The 13276-nt window shown below is 32.9% G+C and overlaps 1 protein-coding gene and 1 pseudogene across 3 annotated transcripts; one reads left to right on the top strand and one right to left on the bottom strand.

The window, feature by feature from the left end:
- Positions 1-300: 300 nt before the first annotated feature.
- LOC146945992 (uncharacterized) lies at positions 301-1955 on the bottom strand (annotated as a pseudogene). Its single transcript, XR_015028051.1, has one exon. The product of XR_015028051.1 is annotated as an uncharacterized LOC146945992 (transcript).
- A 7415-nt stretch (positions 1956-9370) lies between these two features.
- LOC146945991 (cinnamoyl-CoA reductase 1-like) lies at positions 9371-13184 on the top strand. 2 transcript variants are annotated; one of them, XM_085744246.1, is made up of 6 exons: positions 9371-9601; positions 10732-10901; positions 11107-11292; positions 11485-11647; positions 12167-12356; positions 12876-13184. In XM_085744246.1, exons 1-6 carry the CDS (start codon positions 9469-9471, stop codon positions 13012-13014), a joined length of 981 nt encoding a protein of 326 aa, XP_085600372.1. In that variant the 5' UTR covers positions 9371-9468; the 3' UTR covers positions 13015-13184. The 2 variants fall into 2 exon arrangements, with proteins under 2 accessions (XP_085600372.1, XP_085600371.1); XM_085744245.1 differs by having other exon boundaries at positions 9383-9601; positions 11095-11292.
- The last annotated feature ends 92 nt before the right edge of the window (positions 13185-13276 follow it).

Genomic DNA, 13276 nt, shown 5'->3' with positions numbered 1-13276 from the left:
TAAAAAGTGTTTTTGGCTCGTGCTTCTCATAACTAAGAACTAACTCATATATATTGTTTTGGTCTCCCTCTTCCTTTACTATATTGGGCGATGTGAGACTTGTTCCAAGAAGTAATATTTTAGACAACTCCAACAATCTTGGCTTTAATTAAAATTGATAGATATTTCGATTTTATTGTTTATCCTTGCAATCATGGCTCAAAAGAGCTATCATACTCCACCATATATAAGTATACTTCACGACGCAGTACGGAAGCGTAGACTAGCAAGCGTTAAGCCTAGATTGAAAAGAACAAGTTTGCAAGCGACAAACTTGTGAAAACAGGGTTCCAGAATTCACCAGAATTGAGAAAAACTCTCTGAAATATTATTGATTGAATAAAAGTTATAAGTTGTCTCTAGGTTACAACTGTTAAGCTTAAATAGGGAAATAACAAACTCTAATGGGCCTAAAAATAACAAACTGAAAACAAAATAGAAAGTTCTAGAAAATTAGGCTAAAATAAAAATAATAATAAAAAAATAAAAATACTAATAAAATTACTAATAAAACTCTCCTGCATCAGTCTCCTCCACTTCTAAAGAACTCGACCCCGAGTTCTCATTCTAATAAAGAATTTCTCATGTATGTTGACTCCTTCAATGAACAAGATACCACCCGGATCCCATTGTTGGAATTGTGAATTCTTCATGGAAAGAAAAAAATATCCAGTACCACCATAGTTAAATTTCATGGAGTATCTTCCTTTCATTGTTATCTCCGTGTATTTGCTATTAACTTGAATTAAAAGGACTCTTGCAACTTCAAAAAAGACAGCACTATCAAAGTCACAAGTTCCACCAACACCATGATTTTTCTGATAAGAATTATTATGAGCATATGAGGCATGACTTTTCACATTATTGGGGAGATAAGAATCAGGTTCATTTGCTACTATGGAATGGTGAGATACACTATGGGTGATGCCATGATAAATTGTGTCAAAGTCACCTTTAATGGAAAGAGCATTACGTGCATGCTTGAATGCCAATTGGACCCCACATAGAGTATCAAGCTCCACATGATAGTACACATTTCTTTGTATGGTGGCAGAAATATGATTGGACAACAATACACAAGAAAACTTCATGGTAAGATGCAGTCCAATATTCCATTGGCATTTATAAGAATCCATTGTCTTAAGAGTATATATGTATGCATGCAGTGGTGCAACATTGTGGCAAAAACTGTATCCATATAAGGGAACAAGTTGATGGTGCAAGCTAATCAAGATCTTACCATAAAACAAGAGTTGTTCAACTTTCCAACAGTTTTGTGTGGCATTCTTCCAACTGCCAATAGTAGTAGCAAATGGAACTAAAAGAAGAGAATAAGGACTCATCCTTTTGTTAGTCTTCAGATTAAAATTTTCTGTTTTCCAAACAACACCCTGCAAGCTTGTTGAAAGTTTTTTGTAGAACTTATGGAACTCCAACGTATCTCCTTTTGATTTCCTTACTTCAACCATATGAAGAGAAGGTGCCACTTGAAATACCTCTGTGGCAACATTAAGGTTTCCTTTCCTTACATCTTTCAAATTTGCAAGCCTCATCTTGAAATTTTTCTTCTGCACATCAAAGCCAAGAAGTTTAGCAGCTTCTTCAATCTTGTTGATTATCTCGTCTGCAGGAGATTGCGATGTGAACCTTGTTCCCTTTTAAATCCCTGTTCTACATAAAACAAATTTTCAAGGTTCAGCCCTCTAGACATGGAAATCAACTCAAATGCATTCATGGATTGTTGGCCGCTGTTCTTTCTTTTCTGTCATATGGTGCTCTTCCGAATCTTTAAAGACAGCTTCTACACCGTCGAGCTTGGTTTCCCCACTTTCCTCAAAAACTGGAAGCTTATAATCTTTCTTAAACCATTCGTCGTCCAAAATCTCAGCACAATCATCTTTACCATCGATACTCATTAATGAATTTATTTTTGGTATTTTCTTTAACACTCCTCTTGGTCTCAATCAGTTTGCAAATTGATTCACAAGTATGTTTATCTAGTCTCCACCTATCTTTGTTCTTCTTAAGGCCCATTTGTTACGGATTAAAATAAAAGTGATTTTGACATAAAATAAATTAGAGATTATATTTTAGAGATTTTATAAAAAATCAGAATCTATTTTTCGTTTGTTTACCGTGATCAAAATCACTTTTTTAAAACAAATAATCTAGTTTGTTTGGATACAACTATATAAAATAGATTTTTTGTTACAAAATTAGTTCAATCTTTTAAACAATATTTTCTCTCTCCTCTAAAAAAAATATATTTTTTCAGAAGCTGCTCTTAACAGCTTCTCATTTGAAGCTGTTTTTAGATTTTTTTAAATTCTGTTTTTTTTAAAAAGTTGTAACACGAATGAAAAACTCTTAAAAGTAATAATTTTTTTAAAATAAGTGGTTTTTTTCTTAAAAAAAAAGCTATAACAAACATGCTTTTAGTTGACAAAGAAAAAAGTTGACAAATATCTAAATCCAGGGATATGGACACCTCCGACTGCTTGTGAGAAAAGATGCATATGTTGTTCTTGTTGCCCTCTTCAAAACTGCTGCCAAAAACAGTCATTGATATGACATTCGCAGAAAGATCAGGAAAGTCTCTGTGCACATCTATTTTCAAGCTCAATGTACTTATCCGCGCCGCAATTAAATCAGCCTTCAATACACCTTTATAACAAACAACATTCCACGACACCCATGGCCAACAAGAAGCCTGACCGGATGGCCACTCCATCACTAGAAAGGAAATCAACGACGTCAAACTTAATTAACAAAACTGCAGGATTGTTGTCGTCATGATAATTGTTACCTTCCACTTCCTCGAATTCAGATGACTGGTAAGTGCCAAAAATCAACGACAAGTCATCAAAAGATGTTTTGAATGAATGTTTCTTCGGATTTGTTTGTTGATTTGCAGTAGCATGAATCTCAAGAACATCAACACCCCAAAGATTCCAATACTCAGTAGCACTCCTATGAGGTTTCAGCTTCACATGTGCACCTTCTCTACTTTGTTCATTGATTAAACGAAGCACCTTGTAAGGGCCTGGAGCATCAGGTTGTGAATTTTCAAATACCTCCAAAGCCAAATAATTAGAATCGGAGCAAACACTAACAACCTCTTTAGGTATATGTGATTTAGTCCTCTCAACTAGATGATTGGCTCTGACAGGGAGCGCGCCAGCCATTCCATCTTGTGAATTAAAGGAATGAGTGGTTTTATCATAAACTGTATCATTATCAACCCCAATTGCATCTTCGACTTGATCTAAAATTTCAAACAATGCATCACTCTCCTCAATACTAACAATCGGTTCAGTGATTGAATGTTCTTCGACTGGTTCTACGAATGCAACACTTTCGTCTGACGTCGAAAGCACTTCGGAAGCATCGATCTCCTCTTTCAACGACATAAGAATTCTTAGAATATACGTTATCAAAACAGAGTGTTTAGCGATATCTTTAACCGTCTTATGTGAGTTACTTGCTATTCTGGAAGCATGTCTCAAAAGGTCGGACAAGGAGTAATCTTTGTTGTAACAAAATGGACAACGATATATCGAATCAGAGATTTTAAACTTGTAGTAATCATCCGTCAACTTGTTGTAATATCTACGCTCATAATATTCCAAATCAGATTCATTGGCATATTTTGATTTTCAGTACGTAACAATAGTATGGTTGTTATTACAAACCCTAATAAGCGAAATTGTTTCTGTTGTTGTTGTTATTGTTGTTGTTGGCGTTGATGGTCGTGGTAAGAGTCGCGGTTATGCCGGCAAACTCTGCCCTCGTCATCAGTTGATCTCCCATGGCTGATCCGTTAGGAAAAGAACAGGAGAAACGCTCTGATACCAACTGACGTAGTACGAAAGCGTAGGCTAGTAAGCGCTAAGCCTAGATTGAAAAGAACAAGTTTGCAAGCGACTAACTTGTGAAAACAGGGTTCCGGAATCCACTAGAATTGAGAAAAACTCTCTGAAATATTTTTGATGGAATAAAAGTTATAAGTTGTCTCTAGGTTACACCTGTTAAGCTTAAATAGGGAAAGAACAAACCCTAATGGGCCTAAAAATAACAAACTGAAAACAAAATAGAAAATTCTAGAAAATTAAGCTAAAATAAAAATAAAAATAAAAAAATAAAAAAACTAATAAAATTACTAATAAAACCCTCCTACATCACTTCATTTGAAGTTAAACAAGTCCAATACTTCTTATGTGAAAAATCAAATTGAAATATTATTGTGCTCCTTTCATATTTTATTTTTGAGCAACTTATTTGGTTATCAATATATATTAACTAACAACACACATTTGCATCAATCCAACAAATGTCCTTATGTTATCTTAAATGTACCATCGTATCATTGACTTGTATATTTCACAAGTCAAAATTGATTATTCCATCAAATCCCTCCATGCCAAATTTCAAAACACATCTTGACATTTTAGTTGTATCCACACAATAAACCATGCACCTAAGAAGGTTTTCGGGAAAGAGAGACAAGACACAATATTTACATGTTTTACTAGAAACAACTTATCTAAAATATACTCCCTCCGTCTCTAAATTATTGTCGTTTAAGGTTTGTGCACGGTTATTAAGGAAATGATTAATTGTGTTGATTTCAATGGTAAAATTAATATCATTTACTAAAATACCCTTATTAATTGTAGTTAGTGGGTTAGTTAAGTTTGATGAAATTTAATAAATAAGGGTATAATAATGGAAAAAAATAATAAATGCTGCATTGGTATTCTAAAGTGACAATTATTTTGAGAAAAATAAAAAATGCTAAAGAGACTATTATTATGAGACGGAGGGAGTAAAAGTTTAATAGTATCACACTTTTTTTTTTTAATATGTGGAAGATCAAACAAATATTGTTGTAAAAAACAACATATAAAGAAATTAATAAATAAAATCACAACACTGGAATATAACGTGGAAATAAACTCTAAAACAAAATCACTATCATTGTCTAATTGCAATCGGAAAATAACATTAATTATGTAAAAGAAATTACACCCATCAAATCAAATTATCTCAAACCCTACAACCTCTCAATACACACTCTCTCTCCAAAACAAGTATTTAAACTGTGTTCATCATGGGAGGAGGTGAAGGATATGCTGCGAGAGAAGTCCTTAAGCACAACCCTATTGAGAAAGTCATTATCTGTGAAATTGGTAAGGTAAGTTACTGTTTAATTAAGTAGAACATAACCTTTTATAAATTTTGATGGTTAATTTAATAGAATATATTCGGTATTAATGTTTATCTGATGTTAATATATATGCTTGATGCAAAGTAAGACTCCGCAATCTAGATATCACATGTGAGTATTTAAGTAGATTTCGTGAGTACACATCACTAATTATAATTTTTTTATTTTATAAAAGGGCCTAATAAACACTAAATCCTTTGAACTTACTATCTCTTAAAAAATTATTAAATAGGTCACACCAATATCCTTGAAAGACCTTTCTTGATTCATTTTTTATAATTATTTAAGAAAATTCGTCTTTTAACTTCATTTTAGGTAACACTTCCGCCCTTTATCACTTTTTCCCGATTTAATACTTTACGTCATAAAATATCAATATTGTTATAATTTTTTATCATAAATAAAATAAAAAACTTAAAAATACATTCATCAAACTCATAAACAAACTCAAATCTTCATCATACAAATATATAAACTCATCTTTCATTGAAAAAATCCTATAAAAATGATACAATATTGACATATTTCATCATACAACAAACATAGAAACCCACATTTCATATATCTATCTAGAGAGAAAAACAATAACTACTGTTTAAATTTGCTAAAAATTTATAACATCTTTTTCGCAAGCTGCATTAATGTGATATTATTTATGATATTTCCTCTCTCAAACTTGTCATTGATTTTTCATGAATTAAAATAGTTACCTTAGATAGATTAGTACATGACTGTATACTAATAGATGTTGTTGATGATAGAGGTGATTGGAAGCAAGATCAATTGTATGACTTGGTCTTGTCTAATGTGTTACTACTGTGTAGCTAGCGCTTATTTATGTTGTGAGGATTCCATGAAGAGAATGTTAATTCAAAGTAGAGAAAGGTTTGGCGGATTGAGGGTTCTATGAGATTAGGCATCATGCGGAAGATTAAGCATTTGATTTCTCTAAATTGAAATGTTAAATTTATGCATATTAAAATGGAAGCAAGTAGATGTGGATTAGATGTGTTTTAGATTTTAATTGATGATTTTGGAGGTGTCTTATCTTATCTCGTCTAACAGCCCCTTTGTATTAAAAAAAAATATCAAATTTTGTTATATGTTAACATTTCTTTGTCAACTTAGCTCGGCATCAAATTGTGAACAAACATTTTAATGATAGACAATTATGATTTATCATTGAAAGTATAAAATCTTTTTACACTGGTGGTGTATATAAATTAAGGAAACCACCATTTTAATCTTTAAATGACAATTTGAGATCCCAAGTTAACAAATTGTATGCATCGATGTCACTTCACATGTGAAGAAACTCTTAACACAAGTTTCATATTGTTTAAAAAACTAAAACTTGGACAAGAAGATACACTATTATTTAACTGACACATCAACACTCTAATAAATATACTTAACAAAGAAAACATTTTAACTGACATTTGAAGATCCCTCAAAAAAAAAAAAAACTGATATTAGAAGATATGGGGAGAGCAATTTAATATTTCATAAGTTTGAGTTCCAAATTGTTTGACATTTGACCATTTAAGGACTCAATTGTGGTTTACTTGAATTAAATTCATGTATTTATACTATTCAAACAGTCACGACCACCATTAAATTATAAGGAATGCTTTTGAATAACCATTTTTGAAACAATTTATTGGACAACCATATATACAAATAAATATAAATATAAAAAATCCTTGGTTCGTAAAAGTAAATGCGTAAAAAAAGGACAAATTTTAGTAGATGGTGCTGCTACAGTTGGCGGTGAACTCGCTTTCGAAAAAAACGTATTAGTAGCTTATATGTCATTTTTTCTGATCCCAAACTAATGAATTTTGGAACATTAACCAATAAAACAGACATTACAATTAAGAAAAATCCCACTAAAAACACAAACGTTTGTCATAATATTTGTAAGCAATATAGAAAGTAAGAATATAATAAAATGAGAATATAAACAAATTTGTTCTAAAATTGTCGAAAATTGTAAAAATATCTGATGTGTGGATTAAGTAAGTGTACCAAATCGTTTACCAAGTAATAAAGTGATAAGTAGAGTATCGTTTCTACAGGGATTGTCGTTTCATCCAAACAATTCGCGTTACTTATTTTTAGTTTGACGATAAAATAAATGAGTTAAAGAGTTCGAGATTTACAATTTTTATCTGTTTGCAGCAGAGCAAGTTACCTGTTTTAGTTGCAGAAAAGTAAGCAGCGGTTAGGATTCATCGAATCCCCCTATTTATTGTTGGATATTAAATAACAGTAATGTCACGTTTATGTATCATAGGTAGACAATACAAGTGATGAGGTCGTTGGGAGCTTGGGACGTTACTAACCTAATCAGCCGTCAAGCTGCACCTGCTGATCACACGGTGATCCTTACGCGTGGGTCTATACTATCTCAGTTGACTAGGTTTACCCCTCCAATGTTTGGTTGCATCTGTTGATCACACAATGATCCTTACGTATGAGGTCTTACCACCTCAAAGGTAATTTAAAGCATAGACTTAAATTGACTTTCCAAGATTTCCAAAGGCAATGAAGGTCAATGTTTGTGTAGGTCTACCCATCTATAAATCTTAGGACACTCATAGCACACTCTCTCTCTCACTCTCTCTCTCTCTCTCTCTCTCTCTCTCTCTCTCTCTCTCTCTCTCTCTCTCTCTCTCTCTCTCTCTCTCTCTCGCTCTTAGTAGTTCTAGAAACGTATCAACGTCTACCTTACCAAGGGTTTGAAAGAATGTTCTACTAGGCTACAACTTATTTCCTTCAAGTAGACACTTATTTCCTTAATTATTAACTAGTTACCTCTTAGGTTCATCCGATTTTACTCAATATTAGTAATGTCATCTCCTTAGTACTTACTACTAGGGTGAACTCGCTTTCGGTATCTTTCTCTAGCTATAATTAATTACTTCCTAGATAGATAGATATTAATAGCAATATATAAGCATCAGGACAGTAATATCAATATTAGGCCCTGTCATAACCTAAATATTTATTCTAGGGTTGCACTACTACAGAAATAAACTAAATTCCTAATAAAACTTAATAGCGAACATAAAATAAATAAAATATAAACGACATTAAATTAAATAAACATCCAACAAAAATAAATAGAGGTTCATCTTAGAACTCAAAACTAAAAAGATTTAGTTACACATGGTAACTAAAAACAAATTGCTAAAGATATAAACATACTCTAGAAAAACAAGGAGAAGATAGAAACTCCTCCGAAGCTCTAGAATTGTCTTCTTCTTGAACTGCTCCAGTTCTGAACGAGAAATCCTGAATAAGGAAGGCTGATATTTACAATGAGAGTTTCTACCTGGGTCTGGGTTAAAAATGCGGGTTTTACCCACAAAAAAGCAAGAAAAGACACTTTCGCCCCGGGCATTTTGGATGCACGGGGCACACAACACATGCCCTAGGCGCATGTGAGTGCTGCTTGCACCATGCCCTAAGCGCATGGCTATGCCATAGGCGCATGGTTGTGCGTTCTGAGCCCAAATTCTCTGTTTTTCCGTCATTTTAGGTTTTTCCTCCAAATAACTTGTCTCGAGACCTGGGAACAGAATTCCTCCCATTGTAAAGTCTCATGAGGCCTCGAATCTTCATTCTTGGTCTTCTCAAAGTCTTCACAAATCTTGAGATGTTCTTGATTTGCCGATTTGCATGATTTCTTCGTAAATTACTTCAAAAAAAACCCTAAAATTGCTATGTTTCTGGAAAACTAGAATTACAGACTCAAATATAGAAAACGTTACAAAAGGTCCCGAAATCATAGGCAATTACTCTAATAGTCCTCCTTTTTGCTGCTAAAACCTACTGAAAATGACTGAAAAAATGTTAAGAATAACGACCTGTCATCAATATCATTTCTCTTAAATTATTCAGCATTTTTGTGTTCTCTAGAAATAGTAAAAGTAATTGAAGTGCCGTTTTAGAATTGCTATAAACAATGTTCCATTTATTATCCTAACATGGCTAAGAAATAAAATGTACACGTAACATGGATGGACCACTAAATCACATGACATGAGTGGAATTTTCCTGAATAATATAATTGTTCTTTCTTTGACTCCACACTATTATTGTTAAGTGAGTTAAGTTAACGAATGAATTTTATTTAAGGATTCAGAGTTGTGTTTGTTTCATTGAGATTTTTTTTGTAGTAACAAGAGGAGGAGAAAATGGAAACAAGTGGGAGTGTTACTAACAATAAGAAGGTGTGTGTAACTGGAGCAGGAGGGTTTGTAGCATCATGGCTTGTTAAACTTCTCCTTTCCAAAGGTTACTTTGTCCATGGAACTGTTAGAGAACCTGGTACTATTTCTCATCTCATTATTCCTATTAATTTTCAATTTTTTTTAGAATTAATTAAAAATGTCTTGGTTATTATTCAAAAATATTCTAATACATTCATTAGTTGTTAATGTTATATATGTATTGTATAAGTTTATTTTAATAAGCAAAGAATTTCATTACTATATATGGAAAGAAACAAGGCTTAAGGACACGTAATTCTGATGCACTAAGAGAGATCAAGAGAAGTCTAAACAAATTTATGGATACATACTCTAAACAACTTGTGATGACCTTCAATTTTAGGGACTAAAATGGTGATTCAATCCAAAAGCTAGTTGTTTAAATGAAAGTCAACCCATACGTAGCAACTTGCAAAACTAGAGCAAATTAACAATATATATTTCCTCCATTTATGACCATCGTAGGACATTGACACAGACAAGTCAATACTTTTAACGTCAAAAACATAGGACATTGACACCAATATATATATATATATATATATATATATATATATATATATATATATATATATATATTTGAGATGTGTCAAAGAAGTGTCTAACATGTGCCGATACAAAGAATAAAAAGTTTTTTTGGGATTGTCGGACCGACTCGTGTCAACACATAGACGCCAAATCCCATAGGCGTCTATGCTTCATAGATCATATGAGAAGTGAGAACCCTTTATATTTTGTTTTCAAATTTCAACCAACTCCATGACCTGTATATGACCTCTTCAAAAATCTGCTCAGCAGTAAAAAAAATTGAAGAAAGTTTTGATTGGTTTCTAGCATTTCAATTAGTCCAAGCCTCTCTACTAGAATAACAACAAGTTGGTGGACCTAAAAATTGTAGTAAATGACTCTTGCAATTGTTATGTAAAGCTCAATTTAGACCAAACCATCTTAAACAGACCAACATGTTATACTTGTATATGTAAATATAAATTGTTGATTTTTCATCATTAGCTAATACTTAATATTATTTAGTTTATGTTATAAGGTTAATTACTCATTTCAGAGAACTTCATACCATATTTCTTAGTATACTATTTTGTATACAAGTATTGTTATGCATCTTTTCTCTTTGTTTTGAGGTACAAGTGTTGTTGTGATTCATTTGAAGCGTATGTCCGACAACTGCAGGTAGTCCGAAATATGAACACTTGCTGAAACTGGAAAAAGCTTCTGAGAACCTTAAGCTCTTCAAAGCAGATATCTTGGATTACGAATCAGTTTACGCTGCAATTGTTGGATGCAGTGCAGTTTTCCATGTTGCTAGCCCTGTACCTTCAACAGTTGTACCTAATCCTGAGGTAACGTTTCTAATGTTCTCTTATATGAAGACTAACTTGATATGTCACCGCGTGGTTCTAGTTTTGCCTTCATGGTGAAAAGACACCAGTAAGTTGAAAGTTTATCAGCTTATCAATCATTGTCATCGAAAATGATCATGTTAGTAAACACGGCATCCATGAAAAAGTCTGAAGTGACATAATATACCTGAAGCTTAATCTGCAGGTGGAAGTGATTGAGCCTGCAGTGAAGGGAACTGCTAATGTACTTGAAGCTTGTCTCAAATCTAATGTGGAACGTGTCGTCTTTGTATCATCTGCAGCTGCTGTTGCTATCAACCCTAATTTACCAAAAGATAAAGCGATTGATGAGTCTTGTTGGTCTAACAAAGACTACTGCAAAAATACTAAGGTCATTAAGATTTTATTATATTTGTGCATGACATGAACTTTTCACTAGCCTTATGATATGAATCATATGATAGTAGTATCTGTTATACAATTTTTTATTCAGATGTTTAAGTTGCAAAATATGCTATATATGTTTCAATTATCATAGAATTTTGTGAAATGTAAATAAGCTTATACTTCGCATGTGATCCAGAACTGGTACTCTTATGCCAAGACAGAAGCAGAAGAACAGGCCCTGAATTTCGCGAAAAGAACTGGACTTAACGTGGTAACCATTTGCCCTACTCTTGTTTTGGGACCAATTTTACAGTCAACCGCAAATTCAAGTAGCTTGGTTCTCGTCAAACTTTTAAAAGGTACCTACTAATATGCCTTATCAAGTTCTTATTACAACATGCATATTTTTGAACTGTATAATGCGAGTTAAAATTCCTTGTTGTTTTACATGATAATGATAACCACATAACTTCTATATAAAATCCTTTGGTCGTGTAACAGTGGCGTTTAATTTTTTTTGTGCATAACAGATTCAGGTTTTGGCGTCAATATTTATTTGGATATTATGTTTGAATATTAGTAGCAAAAAAATTTGATGATTAGTTATAAATATGTGTTAAGTTGTGTGTTCTTCTATTTTTTAGCCTTTATATGTGTATGTCCATACCACTACCCGCTTCACCGTTATAGTGTTTTGGGAGTCGGCCGTTAAGCTACACTATCTGCTACTAAATAGATAGATCATGAATTACGAATATGCTCGGATTTTTCTCTGCATAACTTGTTTTTCTGCCAGTATAATTTAACTAATTTCATATATTATAGATTTCATATAAATACTAAAATCATTTTTCATGTTATTCAATTGTCTTTCTTAGAAGGCCATGACTCATTGGAGAATAAGCTTTGTTGGATTGTTGATGTACGAGACGTAGTTGATGCAATACTTTCGGCTTATGAGAATCACAAGGCAGATGGGAGATACATATGCACTTCACACACTATCGAGACACGAGATTTGGTGGAGAAATTGAGGAGTATATATCCAAACTACAAGTACCCTACGAAGTAAGCTTCATTTTCTAAAGTAGTAGTCATAAACCCACCTCTAAATTTAAATATTTTCAGTCATATTAATAATATCAAGATATATATGAAATATGCAAGAAATGTGAACAATAAGAATTTTTTTAACAGAAAACTAAAGAAGCCATTAATTAAGCAGTATATGTAAAGGAGATTACTTGTTAAGCAAGCTCTTGTGAGAGATAAATACTTGTATCAGGAAAATTGTTGAGTAAGGAGAATGAGGAAGGAAAAATTGCAAACAATGTTGTACGATGGAGTACTTGCAGTTGCAGTTTCAATCTTAATAGTTGCTTTGTAGCACCGAAAATTTACGTTGAAAGTGTGTCCCTTGTCCGACATTGACACGACACTGACACATGTTTAAATTCAATAATTCTGTTTTTCAAATTATCATTGGTGTCAGCGTGCCCGTGTCCGTTGAATCTGTCGGTGTTTCGTAGCTTGCCTATATAGATTTGATGGTTACAATCTTATGTTAAAAGTTTTCCTTGCTGACAGCTATATTGAGATGGATGATTACAAAATTCTGAGCTCAGAGAAACTGCAAAGTTTGGGTTGGAAATTCAGGTCATTGGAGGAAACACTCATTGATTCTGTTGAGAGCTATAAGGAGGCTGGACTACTACAATCAGCATAATTAGTACAATATAGAACATAAAATAAACAAGAAATGATATATGTAAGTCAAGAAGTTGTAATCTAAGACAAATGGAAGAAAATTTGATTAAACTTGCATCATTCAGTAAAATATTATCACCAAAATAAACTGCTTTTACTTGATGATTGACGACAAAGTTCGACATGGAATTGGAATCTTCTTCACCTTCTACCCCGATATATGTTCTCTCCATTTTGATCTCACTGAGTAAGGGACATTAATGGCACTTTGGTGCCATTAA

Source organism: Medicago sativa, chromosome 2 (genome assembly GCF_051527215.1).
Source record: "Medicago sativa cultivar Bolivia chromosome 2, Bolivia_mono, whole genome shotgun sequence".
NCBI classification, from domain to species: domain Eukaryota; kingdom Viridiplantae; phylum Streptophyta; class Magnoliopsida; order Fabales; family Fabaceae; genus Medicago; species Medicago sativa.
Note: the sequence above shows the minus strand (reverse complement) of the source record. Positions and strands in the feature narration are given on the sequence as shown.

Bases quoted from the DNA above. Each gene is read 5' to 3' on its own strand.
- LOC146945991 (XM_085744245.1), top strand. From the start codon at position 9,469: ATGGAAACAAGTGGGAGTGTTACTAACAATAAGAAGGTGTGTGTAACT. The intron at 10,902-11,094 runs GTAACGTTTCTA...ATATACCTGAAG, and splicing joins CAGTTGTACCTAATCCTGAG to CTTAATCTGCAGGTGGAAGT. The intron at 11,293-11,484 runs GTCATTAAGATT...CATGTGATCCAG, and splicing joins ACTACTGCAAAAATACTAAG to AACTGGTACTCTTATGCCAA.